The 19,545-nt window shown below is 44.9% G+C and overlaps 1 protein-coding gene across 1 annotated transcript; it reads right to left on the bottom strand.

Moving 5' to 3' along the window:
• Window positions 1-61: 61 nt before the first annotated feature.
• Window positions 62-16,431, bottom strand: RFC2 (replication factor C subunit 2). Its single transcript, XM_082201298.1, has 11 exons — window positions 16,273-16,431; window positions 15,327-15,396; window positions 14,981-15,022; window positions 13,386-13,492; window positions 12,734-12,835; window positions 11,242-11,342; window positions 10,039-10,196; window positions 2,861-2,926; window positions 2,528-2,608; window positions 1,918-2,031; window positions 62-368 (listed from the first exon to the last, which is right to left on the bottom strand). Exons 1-11 carry the CDS (start codon window positions 16,386-16,388, stop codon window positions 258-260), a joined length of 1,068 nt encoding a protein of 355 aa, XP_082057424.1. The 5' UTR covers window positions 16,389-16,431; the 3' UTR covers window positions 62-257.
• Window positions 16,432-19,545: the final 3,114 nt, after the last annotated feature.

Genomic DNA, 19,545 nt, shown 5'->3' with positions numbered 1-19,545 from the left:
AGGGAAAATTTTAAAAGGCACCTGCGTTTACTGATTGTGGTAATCAATACAGCGAAATGAGAGGTTTATATCAAACTTTATTTCGGTCTGAAGTGAAAAAAAAAAAATCCCTACACCTCACATGTGTTCACACAAACATTTTTGACAACTGTATCCAAATCGCCAAGTGCAACTCCAAATGCCCACACCTGTTACACAAACAGGTTGGTTCACTTGCAGTTTTCCCTCCTCACAAGGTCCATCTCTCATCCATGGCTTCAGCTTGCTGTAGGAACCACGGTCTTCTGACAAAGCCGGGCTAGCAGTCCTGCCATCTGTAAGAGTGAGTTGACTCCTTCCGCTATCTTCATGTGTGTATAGCCGATTTCCTAACCATACAAAAAGACATTTAAGATCCAGCTAGTCTACCTTTTTTCTCTGCTGAGAGAAAACACAGAACTCTGAGACACATGCAAGGAAATATGGTTGAAAGAGTACCTCTGGGCTCACACATATCCCTAAACCAAGACCTCAAGATCAAGGGCCTTTTTTGCAGCTGTAAAAGGACATGACTTCCTGAGAACTTCCACATTCATTAAGGGATTTTTTTTAATAAATGCTTTTAGCTCTCCTGGTGGAAAGATCTTACATAAATGTGTGAGGAAATGCCTTGTGGACATAGCAGAACCTAGGAGGGGAGGGAGGCAGCTTCGGTTTCCTAATTAACTTTTGTATCTCTCCACTAAAGGTAAGGGACCCCTGACAATTAAGTCCATTTGCGAATGACTCTGGGGTTGTGGCACTCATCTCACTTTACAGGCTGAGGGAGCTGGCGTTTGTCCACTCCACGGACAGTTTTTCCAGGTCATGTGGCCAGCATGACTAAGCTGCTTCTGGCAAAACCAGAGCAGCACACTGAAACGCTGTTTACCTTCCCGTTGGAGCAGTACCTATTTATCTACTTGCACTGCATGCTTTCAAACTGCTAGGTTGGCAGGAGCTGGGACCGAGTAACGGGAGCTCACCCCGCCACGGGGATTTGAACTGCCGACCTTTTGATCGGCAAGCTCAAGCGGTACAGTGGTTCAACCCACAGTGCCACCCGCGTCCCATCTCTGCACTAAGTGATGCCAAATAAGAGCATCTCGGTCAAGCTGCTCCATTTACTGTTTGTGATATAAATCCAAGATGTTCATTCCACTTATTTCAGAGAGGATTGCACTGAGTATTTGCATGGTCTGCTGCGGGGACAGACTTAGAGAAGCAAGTCTCTGCATGTGCATGTGTGAAGAGGCTATCCCAGATAAGAATGTAAGATCTCGACCAGCAGCCTATTCTAAAGGTGGCCACCCAGACACCTATGGGAAACCCACAATCAGGACCCGAGGTAAGCAGCACTCTCCCCACCTGAAATTCCTATTAACTGGTATTCAGAGGCATCCTGACTGCCTTATCTTCCATGAATTTGTCTTATAAAGCCATCCAAGGTGCTGTCTCCACTGCCTCTCGTTGCAGAAAATTCCATCATTTAACTTCATGCTGCATGAAGTACTTTCTTTTGTCTATACCACCATTTCCCAAACTTGTGTCTCCGGCTGTTTCAGACTACAATTCCCATCATCCCTGACCATTGGGCTTGCTAGCTAAGGATGATGGGAGTTGTAGTCCAAAAACAGCTGGAGAGGAGGCTCAGGTTTGGAAAACGCAGGTCTATGCTCAGTCTTCCATCGTTCAGCTTCACAGGATGCCCACAAGTTCTCTGGTGTTATGAAGGAGGGAGAAAGCCTTCTTTGTCCACTATGTTCACACCTTCCATGATGTCTTGTGTGGAGAAATTGAGACACAAGCATTCAAGTGCTAAGCAGATTCCCCTCTCAGCCGGATGGCTGGACATCTCAATGCTACGGCTTACACTGACAACCCTCCCCCAGAACCAACCTTTATGAACTCCAGCTTCAAATATTCAGCCATCTGGTAGGTTTTACACACTCTGAAGATGTTGCCGATGATGTCTTCAGCAGAATAACCAAGCCTCCACAAGTGGGACAGGATCTGGACCAGGAAGGAGTACAAATTGTTAAAAAAAACACCCATATATCTAACATATTTATCTTCATCTCTTAGCAGCAGTTTGACGATATACAGTGGTACCTCTAGTTACGAACTTAATTCATTCCAGAGGTCCGTTCTTAACCTGAAACTGTTCTAAACTAGAGGCGTGTTTTCGCTAATGGGGCGTCTTGCTGTTACTGCGCCGCCGGAACACAATTTCCGTTCTCATCCTGGGGCAAAGTTCTCAACTCAAGGTAACTCTTCCAGGTTAGTGGAGTTTGTAACCTGAAGTGTTTGTAACTTGAGGCGTTTGTAACTCGAGGTACCACTGTAAATTAAAAGCAATATAATCAGCAAATGTGCAAACACAAAAGTAGAGGCGGGATCTCAATCCATGACCACTGCTCTCTCGACTGGCTCTGTGTCATGGCTGCCCAGAATATGATGCATCCATAGGGTGGGGTGGCAAGAGCTTGAACGCTTCCCTTGAACTCACCTTGTATGCTTCATCGATATTGGCGCTGATGCAGTGGCCAATCATCTCCTTCACCAGCAAAGGGTGGGGCTCATCACACACCTGTGGAAAGAAGAATCCAGCTAGCCAACGGAGAGGTTCAATGTCTTGAGAATAAACAAACCGGGCAAGAAGGCATTCCATGCATGAAGCAAGCTTCTGAACTGCACAAGTCTCTCTGGCCCTGGAAAAACCACAGGACCACCTACACCCTGTCCTCTCTTCTATGCGGGTCCTGAAAAATACAGGAGCCCCGCAGACTCTCCTCTGCATATGGTCAGGCTAAAGAGAGAAGGAGAAAACGCTTTTGCTGACCTTGAACACGTTCTCACTGTTGACAAAGCCAAATCCAGAATGGGTAGACTGCAAGTTGTTCAGTGCCTGTTTCAAAAAGAGAGTTTTTAAAAAATGAACTTAAGTGATGGAGATCTTCCAAGTTATTCAGTACTTTTTGTCTGGCAGAACGAAAGGCTGGTGTGTTCCTGAAGTATATAAAGTTTGGATCTCCTGAAAGCAAACTGCAGTTGTGTGCAGGGTCAAGCCAAGCAGACTTTTTCTTTTTTTCACAATACACCAGCTCTCTGCTCATGTGAGGGTTGGCCTGATGGATTCCCCTTCTTTATAGCATGGGTTTTGGCCACCAAGGCCTTCTGGATCTTTCTGCAAAGGTTTGGCTGCAGGTTCCACCCAGGCTCCATTTGCTAATCAGAATGGGATAGCTGGATTGAAGTTGCTTGTGACCCTGTGCAAGAGCCATCCATTGCTCACGGAACATTAAAGTCCCAGTCCCCTGGACTTCCGGTTCGGCGCCAGCGCTAATGGCTGCTCCCTCTCCGAGCTCCGGAGAGAGGACGGCTCTGCGAGTTCGGGTCTGACCCGCTACGGCAAGCGGGGGACCCCTAAAATCACAGGAACGGAGCCTGTGAACAAGGAGATTCGGTGGGCACCTGAAGCGCCCCCCTTTACCGCAGAAAGAGCCTTTTTAAAGGCTCCGGAACGACAACGGGGAGCGCGGTGCTGAGAATCGCTACCCAGCCCGCAGGGTGAAGCCGCGTCGCCATTAGTGGAGAGCGCCGATTCCCTTCCTGAACAATCTGGACAAAAAAGACCCGTGAGTAAGATTGAACCTCTATTCGTGCCAAAACTACCTGAAATTAGGCTGAAAACGGGAAAGGCGAAAATTAAGGAAGTCTGCCTTCCCCCGACTGCATGACAATTAAAGCAACGAAAGTTACTGAGCTGCATCCGTATGGGATATTGTTTTTAACTGCTTGAATCCGACATTTGGACTTTGACTATCCCCTCTAGCTTGCAGGGCAGAGGGGAGGAATAAGTGACTTTATAAGCTGCATGACCAACTTAAAGGAAAGGGAACTCTCTGCAGCCTTCAACCTGGCACAAACTGCTATTAGAACAAAGGAACACTGAACTGACTTTAGACTCTTGTGAAAGTAACAAAGTGGAAGTCTCATTGCTTATTTGATACAAAGTTTTGGGACTTTGTGGACACAATATATCAGGGAAGGCTGGGACTTTATCTAATGGGAAAGTGTTGCAATATACATATAGAAGCCTCCCGATAAATTTGCTTTTCAAATACTCCTTGCCTTTGTTTGCGGACATTTTGATTTGCTCCCTCTAGAGGGTAAATTAAAAGTTGCTACGCTTTGGGACAGTGGAATTTTCCTTTAGGAGAAGGCTCTCGTGGGAAACGACCTTGGGATATGAGTGGCCCAGCAGACGAGATAAGCACGAGAGCCAAGACAAGGCAATATCAACAACAGCTACAGCAACACAAGAAAAGAGGCTCGATCTCAGGCATAACTCCTACAGTGACAACAGGACAAGAAAAAGGTACAGCAGTCTCCATGGATGCAGTGTCGCAAGCCCTTCTTAAGATAAACCAGTCTCTGGAGAATCTAACAAAGCAGACGGCAGAAAATACCAAGAAACTGACAGAGAATTCACAGAAATTGACAGATTTAACAACAAGACTTGACCTGAATACAGAATCTATAAACAGGCTTACGCAAGAAAATTCTGCCACACGACAAATTGCGGAGGAAGCCAGAACTATTGCTGGAGAGACCCAGGAAAAATTAGAACCGATTGCCAGGAAGGTCTATGACCACGACGCAACTCTGGCATTGTGGGAACTACAAAGAAAAGAAAGGAATTTGAAATTACGATCAATTCCAGAGGACGAAGGAGACAATCTTACGGACTTTTTAACGAAAGAGTTTGCTGATTCCTGGGAAGACCTAGAGGAAGACGAATTTAAAATCACAACAGCATTTAGACTGGGCAGAAGACAGAACAGAAAGGCGCCGAGAGACTGTCTGATTACCTTGAGATCGAAGGAGGAAAGAGACAAAATTCTAAGACTGCACTTTGAAAAGGCCTTACAAATTGGGAACTCACCGATACAGATCTTTAAAGACATTCCTAAACATATTTTGGACTTGAGAGCTTCTTATAAGGATTTGGTCTACCTGTTGAAGAAGAACACCATTCTCTTCAGGTGGGAATTTCCACAGGGACTGTCTTTTGACTATAGAGGGAAGAAGGTGAAAATAAAGACGATACAGGATAAAGACAGGTTCCTGCAAAGAAATCAGGAAGACTTACAGAAAGGAACTGTAGACCCAATTGCTGAGCAAAGGAGTGTAATAGACATCCTGAACCTTTCGTTTGGACAGAACCTTCCACCACCAACAGAGGAGGAACAACAACTGGGAGCTGTTGGAGGAATACCAGAAAAATAACAAGATGGCCCTGCAATTCCTTAGTTGGAATTGTAATGGGATGAACAGCCCTTTGAAGAGACGACAAATATTCCATATTTTGAACAGAGAACAACTGGACTTGATTTGCTTACAGGAAACCCATATAACCAGAGCACACAGGAGACTGCTTATGAATAAAAAATTGGGACAAGAATTTATTTCGTCGGACAAAGTTAAAAAAAGAGGAGTTGTGATTTATGTAAAAGAGAAGTGGGCTCCAAAAATGATGTTTAAAGATGAACAAGGAAGATATTTAGCGGTGGAGATTCAGGTACAAGGAGAAAAATTTTTGATAATTGGGATCTATGCGCCAAATGAAGGTAAAGCAGAATTTTTCAAAAAACTCCATGAAACTTTGACGGATTATTTGGAATACAATATGATAATTATGGGAGATATGAATGGTGTAGTTTCTACAAACATGGACAAGACACAAAGACTGACTCTTACTAAAGAAGGGAGACTCCCGAAGACTTTCTTCGAAATGACTGAAAATATGGACTTAATAGACATTTGGAGAACAAGGAACCCTCTTGAAAGAGAGGGAACCTTTTTCTCCCATGCAAAGATGACCTGGACCAGAATCGACCAAATCTGGGTTACTAGTGGAATGGCTCCGAAGATTAAGAAGGTAGAAATCTGCCCAAAAACCTGTTCCGACCATAACGCCGTGAAGATGGAAATGAAATCTACAACAACTGGTCAGTTTAGATGGAGAATGAATGACACCCTATTTCGAGATAGAGAGATCCACATGAAGGCCCAAAAAACTCTAAAGGACTATTTTGAAATCAATCTAAAGGGCGATGTGGAAAAAAGAGTGATCTGGGACGCAAGTAAAGCTGTGATGCGAGGATTTTTGATTCAACAAAACTCAATAAAGAAGAGAAAACAGAATGAGAAAAAGGAAAAAAATTTGGAAAAGATAAAAGAAGGAGAGAAAAAATTAAGATCAAAACCAAAGTCCCAGGAGATTTTGAGGGAGATTAAGTTGTATCAAACACAATATATGGAATTGATGAACCAAGAGATAGAATGGAAAATAAAGCAAATGAAACAAAAGACATTTGAGTCGGCAGACAAATGTGGTAAACTTCTGGCATGGCAACTTAAGAAAAGACAGAAATTAAATACAGTCACAAGTCTAGAAGTGGATGGAAAAAATATATCTAAACCCAACGAGATAAGAAATTGCTTTGTGAGTTATTTTAAAAAACTCTATTCCCAAGGATTACAAAATGAAGAGGACATAGATAAATTCCTTAATAAATATGGATTACAAAAAATCTCTCATCATAGCAAGGTGGAGCTAAACCAGAGAATAACAGAACAAGAGATAGAGGGTGCCATTCAGGATATGCAATTGGGCAAATCTCCAGGGCCAGACGGACTGACTTCCAGATATTACAAATCTTTAAAGGAATGGCTAATACAACCGTTAAAGGAAGTTTGTAACGAGATCTTAGAGGGAAAAAAGGCACCCGAATCGTGGAAAGAAGTATATATCTCACTCATACCAAAGACAGAGACTGAAAAGACTCAACTGAAGAACTACCGCCCAATTTCGTTATTGAATGTGGATTACAAAATTTTTGCAGACATTTTAGCAAAAAGATTTAAAAGAGTACTGATGGAGAAGATTCACAGAGACCAAGCAGGCTTTCTCCCAAAAAGACACCTCTCAGACAATGTTAGGAACATAATAGACATTTTGGAAAAGTTAGAGGTGAATATAAATACTAAAGCAGTTTTGATATTTGTGGATGCGGAGAAAGCCTTTGACAATATTTCGTGGAGTTTTATGAAAAAGAATCTTCATGGGATGGGGGTAGGACAAGGATTTGAGAATGGTATGGGTGCAATATATTCCGAACAAAAAGCTAAGCTGATTGTAAACAATGTAATAACTGAGGAACTTAAGATAGAAAAAGGAACACGACAGGGGTGCCCAATTTCCCCATTGCTTTTTATTTCGGTCCTGGAGGTGTTGCTGAACATGATTAGAGATGACCAGCAAGTTAAAGGTGTACAGGTCGGAACTAAACACTATAAGTTAAGAGCGTTCGCAGATGACCTTGTATTGACTTTGCAGGAGCCAAACACTAGTACAAAAAGAGTGTTGGAAATAATCCAACAATTTGGGCAGGTAGCCGGATTTAAATTGAATAAACAAAAAACTAAAGTCTTAGGGAAAAACCTAACAGATATGGAAAAGAATAAGTTTCAAGAAGAGACAGGTCTGACGGTGGTTAAGAAGGTGAAATATCTAGGGGTTAATTTAACATCTAAAAACTTGAATCTGTATAAGGACAATTATGAAAAATGCTGGTCAGAAATGAAAAAAGATCTAGAAATATGGTCAAATTTGAGATTGTCAATGTTAGGCCGAATTGCAGTGATTAAGATGAATGTATTGCCTAGAATGTTATTTTTATTTCAAACTTTGCAGATTATTGACAAGATGGACTGTTTCAAGAGGTGGCAGAAAGACATTGCGAAATTTGTCTGGCAGGGCAAAAAGCCCAGAATAAAATATAAAATATTAACAGATGCAAAAGAAAGAGGGGGATTTGCCCTGCCGGACTTAAAATTGTACTATGAAGCAGCAGCATTCTGCTGGCTGAAAGAGTGGATGCTCCTCGAGAATACAGATATCTTGGACTTAGAAGGTTTCAATAATGCATTTGGCTGGCATGCATATCTATGGTATGACAAAATCAAAGTGCATAGTGCCTTTAAAAATCATATTGTAAGGAAAGCGTTGTTTAATGTTTGGATGAGATATAAAGATCTGTTGGAAAACAAAACCCCTAGATGGTTGTCACCCTTAGAGGCTAAGGCCCACAAGAAAGTTAATATGGAGGTCGGATGGCCAAAGTATTGTGAGATCTTAGAACAGGATGGAGAGAAACTGAAATTAAAGAGCCATGAAAAACTAAAACCCAAAGTACAAGATTGGCTCCACTATTATCAAATAATGGAGGTTTTCAAACAAGACAGGAAAATTGGCTTCCAGGTGGAAAAATCAAAACTTGAGACAGAATTGTTAGAACCCAATACTAAGAATTTGTCAAGAATGTATAACTTGCTGTTGAAATGGAATACACAAGACGAAACAGTTAAATCAGTTATGATTAAGTGGGCACAGGATATTGGTCATAATATTATGTCTGCTGACTGGGAAAGGTTGTGGAACACTGGTATTAAATTTACGGCATGTAGTGCTTTAAAGGAAAATGTTATGAAAATGGTCTATAGGTGGTACATGACCCCAGTTAAGCTAGCAAAAATTTACCATTTGCCTGATAACAAATGTTGGAAATGTAAGGAAACTGAAGGTACTTTTTATCATCTTTGGTGGACATGCCCGAAGATTAAGGCTTTCTGGGAGATGATATATAATGAAATGAAAAAGGTATTTAAATATACCTTCCTTAAGAAACCAGAGGCCTTTCTCTTGGGCATTGTCGGCCAATTGGTGCCAAAAAAGGATAGAACCTTTTTCATGTATGCAACAACAGCAGCAAGAATACTGATCGCAAAGTATTGGAAGACACAAGATTTACCCACCTTGGAAGAATGGCAGATGAAAGTGATTGACTATATGACATTGGCGGAAATGACAAGCAGAATTCGTGACCAGGGAAAGGAGACTGCGGAAGAAGATTGGAAGAAATTTAAGATTTATCTTAAGAACTATTATAAACTTGATGAAGCTTAGAATGTCGAGATTTTACAGAGAGAAAGGGTTGCAGTAATATAAGATCAGATTAAGAAAGGACTATGATGAATTAGGATGGGAAAAAACATTTATAAGTTGCTATAAAATTTGGACATGAGGATGCAGAAAGGGGAGGTATGGGGAAGTCCGAGGAAAGAAGTCTATGAAAGGACATTTTGAAATTATATTTGTTTGTTTGTCTGTTTTTCTTTTATGTTTGTTTGTTATAAAAACTTTTGTAAAACTAATAAAAATTTTATAAAAAAAAAAAATAAAGTCCCAGTCCCCTGGCAGAAGCGGTCAGGGTCCACATACAGGTGGTAGGTGGGGCCAAAGTGTGTGTGTGTGTGTGTGTGTGTGCGCGCGCTCACATGCGCACACAGGGCTTGGCTTCCACTCTGTGTCCATGGAAATGCAGAAAGCTGCCAATGATGGAAGAGAGTGGGCCGACAAGGGAGCTAGCAAGGGTTGCTGCACTCCACGACTGGCTCACTGAACTTCCCTGTCTGCCAGCCTGCCTCTGGTCTCTCGTTTTCCTCACCCTCCAAGAGATGCCAAAGGAAGGAAGGCGGGGGAAATGTAGGAGCTCAGGAAGCCACTTGTGGGGTGCAGCAGCTCGTGTGTCATCAGGGGATGTGGCCTGGGAAGGACCTCTGCAGTTTGGATTCTGAGGCTTGGAGTTCCCCATTGCACCCCCCACTTTAGAGTGGGGCTGACATAAAAGTCACAGAGGTTTAGATCAGTTGCTTTTTGGTAACACGGAGTTCTCTCTGTGGTTTTGGAAACATCGCAAGCCCAGCTGCACTACCCTGTCTGCAGCGGAGACCACAAGCTCTCTGCAGAATGTCTGCTCCCTCCGGCTACGGCCAGAGCTTGGTTTCCTCGAACCGTGGGGCCTCGGAAACTGACAGCTGCAAAGCCACACTGCTTAGTTAATAACATGAAACAGAAATGCTGTGGAAGGATGGTTTCGATTCCTTGCTCACCTGCCTCATGTCCCCCTGGGCCGTGAAGATAATGGCTTCTAGCCCATCGTCTGTATATTGCACGTTCTCCTTCTCGACAATTTTCATCAGCCTGGCAAGGATTTGAGCGTCCGTCAGCTTGGTGTAGCGGAGCACCGCACAGCGAGACTGGATGGGTTCTGGTGGGGGACAGACAGAGGGAGAAAGGACAGGTGAGATCCTGCCTTTCAGGAGCCTAGGAAACTTCCTTAAAACAACCAGACTGCAGGTTCACCCACACCAGTGGTAGGGAACAGAATCTGGCCAGGAGGCTCCATCCTTACCTGCCTACCCAGGCAGGTCAAGTTTAACAGGTGGGATACAGCCAGCCACCTGTCGATCACCTGACATCACAATGCTGTTGGATGACCTGTTTTCTTTTGCCCACGTGGCCTGAGATCAAAGTGCATGGGAAAAGGCTTTGCGGGAACCACTGGTCACAGTGGCACTTGTGCAGCGGCGTAACTAGCCGCTCAGGTGCCAGGTGCGGCGCATGCGTCCTGCAGCCAGGGGCAGGGTAAGCCTCCCATGGGGGTGGGACACACTGCGAGGAGCCTCTCCGTCGCCTCCCCCTCAGCTGTAGGCCGATTGAGGGAGAGGTGGAGGGCAGATGCAAGTCCCACGCTGCTGTTTCAGGCAGCGGGGATCCTGCAGGTGCCCAAGCCACCATGTCACTCCCAGGAGACACGCATGGTTTGGGCATGCTGCAGGCCCCGCGGTAAGTGCCGGTCCCCACGGTGTGGCACCCAGTGCCAGCCGTGTTTTGTTATGTTTGTTGACTGAACTAAAAAGTTTCGTGAGCCCAATTATTATTATTATTAATTATTATTTTAAAACTCATATTTTTGTCATTTTGTCACCCCCCTCAGTGATGACACCTGGGTGGCCCGCACCCCCCCGTCCTCCGCCACTGCACTTATGAAGGCGAATTCCCAGCCCTATCCGCAGATCAGGTCAACATGATTATGCACATATAGCAGGTTAAGAGGGCCAAGGCAGAGAGTGTGTGTGGTTTGCCTAAGGTATCTGAGTGAGTTCACACCCAAGGTGAGATGTGAACTAACTTCCTGATTCTGTCTTAGCTTCTACACTATGAAGAGCTAAACAAAAGAGGGGAGGCAGCATGTGGCGTGAACTACTGAAAGAGATCTATGCCACCTACCCCGAGTGGCTGAAAGCTCTTACCTATGATTTTATCGGAAGCATTGCAAGCAAGAGCAAAGCGAGTTGTTTTGGAATAAATTTCCATCGTCCGTCTCAGGGCTTGCTGGGCTCCATCTGTCATGCTAGTTGGGGATGTGGGGAGAAACGTAAGATAATATAAGTCACGAAAGCTTGCCAAAATGTGTCAGTTTTGTAATTAATAATAATAATAATAATGGTGATAATAATAATAGATTACTTGAACCCTGCCCATCTGACTGGGTTTTCCTAGCCACTCTGGACAGCTTCCATTAGATTATAACAGAACACAGCGAAACATCAGACATAAATAAGTTCCTGATACACCTTCAGATGCGTACAGAAACTCATGTAATGGTTTAGCTCTTTGACATCTGATGGTAGAGTGTTCCATAGGGTGGGTGCCACTACCGGGAAGGCCCTCTGCCTAATTCCCTGTAACTTCACTTCTCGCAGGGAGGGAACCACCAGAAGGCCCTCAGAGCAGGATCTCAGTGTCTGGGCTGGATGGTGGGGGTGGGGACGCTCCTTCAGATAAACAGGCCCGAGGCTGTTTAGGGCTTTAAAGGTCAGCACCAGCACTTTGAATTGTGCTTCGAAATGTACTAGGAGCCAATGTAGGTCTTTCAGGACTGGTGTTATATGGTCTTGGCAGCTGTTCCCAGTCACCAGTCTGGCAACTGTATTCTGGATTAATTGCAGTTTCTATCTACAGTATCTATCAGAGATTGTAGCAATGAAATTCAAATTGTTTATGCAACACAGGAGCTTCCCCTAAAATCTTTTCCTGTTCTCTTCTATGGTATGGTATAATCTTTCATTCCTCCAGACACCCAGCTCATAAACAATGCCTGTTCCCTGGCAGTAAGTCAGAATTTCAAGCCACTTACTATGTTCAGACCTCACCAGAAGTTTTGGGATTTCCCCTGGTTAGGGTCTCTCTCTCGTTTTGGAAACTCTGGGGTTCCCCAAGCCTGCTGATACCTCCCTCCTGTGTGCGGATCATGCCATATAAACACTCTGAGAATGAGCTTGCCCTTAGGATATGGGATGTGAGATAATGACAAGTAAATAACCCTTTGAGCATGCTGTTTGCTGCTACTGTTCCCCGCAATGCCTCTTGAACAGGGATGAAACCTCAACTAGAATATGTTGTGATGCTTCAGCAGAGTGCAAGTTGGTGCCAAGCAACACAACAGTGTGAGAAGGGGAGGAATGGCAGCATGGTTCTCTCAAGTTATTTCAGCACTGTGAGATAAGAGGCGTTGATCTTTCTCATGACTCGGAGAGGCAGGCAGCCCTTGAAACACAAGAGAACTTGGGCAAAGAGAGTCAAATGTGGTGCAGAGGTTTGTGGGCAATCTTTGGCCCTCCAGATGCCGCCGAAATACAACACCTGCTGGTCAGGCCTGCTCAGGCTGACGGGAGTCACAGTTCAGCAACATCTGAGTGCCAAAGGTTCCTCACACCTGGTTTAGAAGAAAGATTCGTGTACCTGTCAGCTTCATCCAATATGATGATTTTATGCCGGCCTTTTGGAAGCGTCACCTTCTGCTGAGCAAACATCTTGATTTTGTTCCTCACAACATCAATGCCTCTGGAAGAAGAAGGGCCAATTGTTATTTAATTGTGGGTCACAGACAGCAAGTTTTATGGGGGAGAAAATATTTTCTTTAAAAAAAAGAAATGAGAAAAATGCTATCTCCTTTCAGTTTTTGGTGCAGAAAAGCTACGGCTCCAAAGAGATCAAGAGGGCACTGGGGGAGGGGGAGAGAAGTTCTGTTGCACAAGTCCGTGCACAACTGGAACAGTGGACGCAACCCTTAGATTTGTTTTCAACTAAGGAGGCCCGCCAAGGTGGACAAGGGCCCGAAAGCCTGCTGCGGGGTTTACTCAGAAATCCAAAAGACCTTTGGGCAAGGCTTCGAGGAAGCAGCAGTGTAGGGTGAAGGAGAGGAAATCATGTCAGAATTACAAAAATACACACTGGACCAGAGCCTTAAAAAAACAAAAACAAAAGCAACAGCACACAGAAATGATCGAGGACACAGAGACAGCACTTCCTCTGGAATCTGCCAACAACTTTGTGTTGCTTCATGGCAAAGCCAGGCATGACCCAATTCCCACTGGAATCCTTTTGGACTTGCCTGTCATTTGACGCATTCAGCTCCAGGACAGCTTCTTTCAATGCAGGCCCCAGGAGGGCACGTGCCAGACAGAGGATGCTGGTGGTTTTCCCAGTTCCTGGAGGACCCTTCCAACACAAGAAAGATTGTCCAAAGATTTAGCCAACTCTTTCTCTCTCTCTCACACTCATATTCAAAACAACCTGACCTTTAGGAATTACAAGATTTAAAACATTTGTATATCATCACCTTTCATATAAAGAAGTCCCCAGGTTGGTTTGCACATTTAAAATAAAATACAAAGATCACAATAAAAGAAGCCAGCTAATAAGGGTCAGTGGAGTATAAAGATGCTCCTGACGTGTAAAATACAGAGGCAAATACAATGCAGAGCACCTAAAAATTAGTAACATGCCCTGTGGAACAGCCTCCTATCAGATGTCAAGGAGATAAATAACTATACAACTTTTAGAAGACATCTGAAGGCAGCTCTGCATAGGGACGTTTTTAATGTCTGAAGTTTTATTGTGTTCTTATATCTGTTGAAAGCCTCCCAGAGTGACTGGGGCAACCCAGTCAGATGGACAGGGTACAAATAATAAAATTACAATTATTAGCCTCCCCAGGGTGGGCATTCCATAATCTTCCACTGTCCCTTAGGTATCACAGGCTTCACCTCCAGCAGAAAGAAGGGCATCAACAGATTATCTTATGATGATGATGATGATTAACAGGTAATCTAAGCATACAGAGATGAAAACAGAATGCAAGATACTGATAGGTAGTCCAATACTGTCCACAGAGGGCATTCTGATTATCTGCTGCTTTAGAGAAAACTCCCACCCCACTCTTAGATGCTCAGAACCCAGGCCACAAAACCATGATTGGTTGTAAACTGGCTTGTAAGGTCTCAGGCAGGATAACACACACACACACACATTATATGTATGTGTATATATATATATATATATATATATATATATGCAGGTTTTGGTGTCTTCGGGTGTCTTCCCGTGTAAGAGTCGGGGTGTCTGTGCGACGTTTCGACGAGGTCTCACTCGTCATCTTCAGGCTGGTGCTTTCGGCTTCTTGTTACATAAATCACGTTGGCCTCCGATAGTTTGGATGGCTTTGCTCATGTAGTGAGTGAGACCTCGTCGAAACGTCGCACAGACACCCCGACTCTTACACGGGAAGACACCCGAAGACACCAAAACCTGCATTCCTATACCCGTGAAAATCTACGAAAGCAAATATATATATATATATATATATATATATATATATATATATATATATGTGTGTGTGTGTGTGTATGTATGTATTTGCAACAGTACATTATGGCCCAGAACAGCAACACCAACCCTGTCTTCATTGCAGCTGTTTTTGTAACTGCCAGTGGCCTTCACCCAACTAACTTCTATTCGGAGTAAACCTATTGCAATTAATGAGCCTAAGTTAGCCATGTCCATTAATTTAAATGAGTCTACTCTGGATGTGACCCATGTTGGATAGTCCGTAATGACTCTATTTTTAAGCCTTCCTCGGGTTTGAGATTAAATCTTCAATTGGGAAGATCTGCAAGAAGGCATTCCATTGATCTGATCGATACTCACTGCGATAATAATATTTGGGACATTTCCTTCCCTCGCAAAGACCTGGGGAGGGAGAGAGAGAAAAGAGGATGACTAGGTAACTGGGAAATAGATAAAAATGGATATGTAATGAATGATGGGCCATTGGCCTGATCTAGCAAGTCTTATGTTCTTAAACAACTTAATTGCTAGAGTAGGGGTGTCCCCTTGTCTGCCAGCACCCAGCAGGTTGGGGGGGGGCAGGAAGCAAAACCTCTGTAGGCTTTGGGGGGTTTATTTACAAGACAGACTTAAACTACACTCCTGAGTAAGCTCACTCACAGAAACTCAAAAGTAGGGTCTTTGTTACAGCAAAGCTGTCTCATACCTCCAGTCTGCTGATGGTGTCTTCATTCCCAACAATTTCAGACAGCTTTACAGGTCTGTATTTTTCAACCCTGTGTCAAAAAATTTCATGAGACACATTAAGCCTCTCCCTTGTATAAAAGACCAGAAGAAAACAAACCCAACTGAGGAGTAAGTCTCAAAGTGAAGGCTTAGCGAAGATTTCTTAAAAGGGGAAATGCTTTCAGCTTAGTATGAATTAAAGCACGGGGCATCAGTTGTTTGGATAGCAATGACTATGGCCTGGTGGATGCCATAGCTTTCCTGGAAGCCTTCCGAGCATGGCATGCAAGCATACACCTGCAAAAGCGCAAGCGCGTTCCTTTGCCTCCATGCGCATTGACAACGCTACAAATCCCTTCTCCATCTCACAAGGAGCTTCCTCCCTCTCCCCCAATTTCTGAGCAGGGTGCACATTCATGTGTGAAGCAGTTTGGAGAAGTTACCCCATGCCAGGGCACACCAAAAACTTTACTTGAGATCCCTACACTGCAAGGGGTTGGACTAGATGACCCTGGGGTCCCTTCCTTCCAACTCTATGAACTTTATACCCCCCCAAAAAACTATAATTCAAACCTCCTCCCAGCAATGTTGCTCCAACCAGTTTTATGCTCCCTGACCCACACACTATGGCCACCCCAAAACGATACCCCTCCAGCTACTTGCATGCCAAATATATGCCCCCCAAGAGCTAAATATATGTGCTCCCCCAAAACAAGCCTTACAGCCCCCAAACGATGGTCCCTGACTCCCTCCAATCAATCAATCTTTATGTCCCCCAGGTAATATCCTTCTAAAAAGCTTTATGTTCTTCTGTTTGAACTCCCCCCGCCCCGGACATTGCTACTCCCCTCCAGCTGCCATTATTACACATTATGGGGCTTCCTGCAACTCTCTTTTTTTGGGGGGGTCTCATTTCTCTTTCTCACCAGGGCAATTCATAAGTGCCGCTCCCCGCGGAGGAAGAAGCGGCGGCGCCTCCCCGCGGCTTCTCCTCTTGCAGAAGCTTCTCCGGCCCGGCCACCTCCATGGCAACCGCCGCCATGTTCGCTTCCCGCCGAAAAGCCCGCTGGCCCCGCCCCCTGTTCCCGCGGCAGAGCACGGGCCTGGCGCCATCTTGGCTGCGGGCAGATGAAGGAACGGGGCCGGGCGTACCTCAACGGTTGACGCCTGCGCGGTGCTTCCGCCCTCACTGGGGCGGGGCCTGTGCTTCCCTGCCGCCGCATTGGCTGATGTCGGAGATGCCCATTTTGCGATTGGTTTCTCCACCAATCTCCTTCTCCGCGTGACTTTTTAACGAGTTGCACGGCAGGCAGAAATGCGGCAGGGAGAGCTCTCCCGCTCATGCCATCTTCATGTTGTTGAAGGAACTGCATCGCGCTAGGTGCGCGATTTTTATACCTGCCGAACTGGAAATAAGGCGTGTTGACACCGCAATACGATGCACCCAGAAATAAGTCTGGTTGAGTTTGCATCCCTTTTACCCCCAGGTCAGTGTGTATTAGGATCGTGGCCTTACAGTGCAATTCTTAATTGGAAGGAGTTCCATGGGGCTTAACTCACAGGTAAACGTGCGTGCATGATTTGCTCAGCAGATTTTTAACACACCTTTCAAGGGACACTGCTCTCACAAATCTCTAAGACAGGAAAACAGCTATTGCAAAATACACGAAACAGAAGCGATTAATTGTCCCTGCCGCAAGTCACAGCCAGTCACACATAGCTGGGGTGGAAGGGGCGGAATTCCCAAGGTGTGGGGCCACCACTGAGAAAGTCCTGTCCCTCATATGTCCTAACCTACAGGCTCCCACTGGCAGGCCAGAGAGCAAGGTCTCTGATGTTAAATCCTCAGAAGGCTCATAACCCACATAGGTGTTCCTTCTGATAACGTCATCCCAAACCCTTCTGGTCTTTAAAGGCCAAAACCAGCTGTAGTAACAGACTGGATATGATGCAAATTAGGTATTGCATGGTCTGAGTGTCTTGCTGCCACTTTCTGCATCTGTTGCAGTTTCTGGGCTGTTTTCCAAGGTAGCCCCACATTACAGTAATCTAACATGGACGCAAACAAGTCATTGAGTATCACTGTGGCTCGATCAGCTTTCTCTAGATAGCACTCCATCTGCTGAAAGAGGTAATAGTATATAGCAGGTGTAGGGAACTTTTGGCTCTGCAGGGGGTTGCTGACCCCCCCCACAAGCATGCAGAATGGCCAGGTATTATGGGAGTTGCAGTTCAGCAATATTCTGGAACGACAAAGTCTCCCCACCCCTGGTTTATAGGATTGCTGCTTAGTGAAACGTGCTCCCTCCCACCTGCTGCTGAAACATCCCTGAATTAATTGTCTACATGCCCTTATAAAAGGCATTCCAAGAAGGGGTTGGCATTGGCACAGGTCTGCCAAATGGAAACTGTCTTCTTAAATGTACAAGCATTTCCCCTCCCAACCCGAAATACCTTACCTCATCAGCTGCTCTTGTGCCAAGCCTCCAAACTGCTTGTAGAAACAGAGAGGAGCTTTCTGCACTGCAGTTGCTGGAATCAAAATGCTTAAAATAACTCTGAAGTGCTGCTAGGTGCACACATGTGGATTTAAGCAAAGGCGCCTGGACGGGTGTGCCAAAAGCTCTTAAACTCCCATAGCGCCTAAATGAGGTCATAGCATTCTTTTCGCTTACCTACACTTTCATAGAATCATAGAATTGTAGTCCAACCCCCTGGAATGCTGGAATATTAGCTCTAAAGGGGGCCCTTCTCTATGTGCCCTGCCCAAGGGAGGTGCGGAGGGTGGGCCTTCTCGGTGGTGGCTCCCTGCTTATGACAAGGAAAGCCCTTTCTCCTACAGTTGAGTGGTGCACCTCTGATAATCGAAGCCCCTGGAGAAGGGCCCCAACAACAGATGTTGTAACACAGGTACGGGAAGATGCTTGCTCAGGTATTTGGGTCCCAAGCCTTTTAGAGCTATAAGGCACCTGTAGGGAATCCTTGTCCCTCCAGATGTTGCCGATCTATAACCTCCATCACCCTTGGCCGTTGGCCATGCTTGCCGGGGCTGATGGGAGTTGTAGTACAGCAGCACCTGGCAGGCCAAAGCTTCCACCCGCCTTCTTTAAAGGCAAGGGCCAACACTGTTGATGCCAAAGACAAGATCCAGCCATTTCTCATGCAGCAATGGCAAGTGGGGAGCAATTGAGGAGAGGAGCTGTATTTTTTAGGAAAAAATTATGCAGCACATTCAGACCTTGCAAAATCAGGAAAAGGTCATAGCTCTGTGGTGGAGTGTCTGTGTTGCTTGCAGAAGATCCCGGGAGGTTGGACTAGATGACTCGTGGTCCCTTCCAACTCTACAGTTCTATGATCCTAATTCCCAACATTTCCAGCTAGGGCTGGGAGAGAACCCTACCAAGTTTGTGGACAAGTTGTCGGTCTGTGTGGCCAATACTAGGCTAGATAAACTACATCCCCATGTTCCTAAAATGGGATGCCGCCGGTGGCAGACTCTCAGCCTTGAAGGAAGAGGAGCATGAGTAACAAATGTGCGTTTGTTGTGCTATAAATGGCTGGTGCAGAAACGCTGTCATAAAACCCTGTTGTGTGCATTTGCAACACTGAGCAGCAGAGGGAGCCTGTACTTCTGGGATGATCAGAAACTCATCCGTGGACAAAAAAACGGCCACTTTGCAAGGTCAAAATCTTCTTTTGTCTCTGAGAAATTGGCACCCAGTTTTGGCTCGGACCAGAGTTACGCAGTGGCATTACTCAGCCATGAGTAATAAGGAGAGTCAGCCAAAATTATACTGAAATTTGCTGCAATGTGTTTATGCATTTATTTATTTTTTTAAGCAGCCCCTGTTCGGTATCCCACTTTGCAGACTGACGGAAGGCCTCTCCCTTAATTTGTGCCTAATGTGGGATTTGAACTCGTCTCCAAGGTCCGCTGTTTAAATGACTGCATATAAACAAAATCTATTCTGTTACAAACTTTCATGCTACATAAGAGGTTCCGAGTAAACATTAGGAAGACCTTCCTGACAGTAAGAGCTGTTCAACAGTAGAATGGACTCCCTTGGAAGGTGGTGGACTCCAACAGAGGTTTGGTCCTTTCCAACTCTACAATTCTACATTTCAGTAATCTGTATGTTGCATTTCAATATATAGATAGATATATCTGAATTGGGGCTGCCTCTTATGGGGAAGGCGAG

The sequence above is a fragment of the Podarcis vaucheri genome (genome assembly GCF_965113315.1).
Source record: "Podarcis vaucheri genome assembly, chromosome: 15".
NCBI classification, from domain to species: domain Eukaryota; kingdom Metazoa; phylum Chordata; class Lepidosauria; order Squamata; family Lacertidae; genus Podarcis; species Podarcis vaucheri.
This window is presented reverse-complemented; position numbering and strand designations above follow the sequence as displayed.

Bases quoted from the DNA above. Each gene is read 5' to 3' on its own strand.
- RFC2 (XM_082201298.1), bottom strand. From the start codon at position 16,388: ATGGCGGCGGTTGCCATGGAGGTGGCCGGGCCGGAGAAGCTTCTGCAA. The intron at 15,397-16,272 runs GTGAGAAAGAGA...TTTTTGACACAG, and splicing joins GGCACTTATGAATTGCCCTG to GGTTGAAAAATACAGACCTG. The intron at 369-1,917 runs GTTGGTTCTGGG...TTGTATGGTTAG, and splicing joins TGAAGCTGGAGTTCATAAAG to GAAATCGGCTATACACACAT.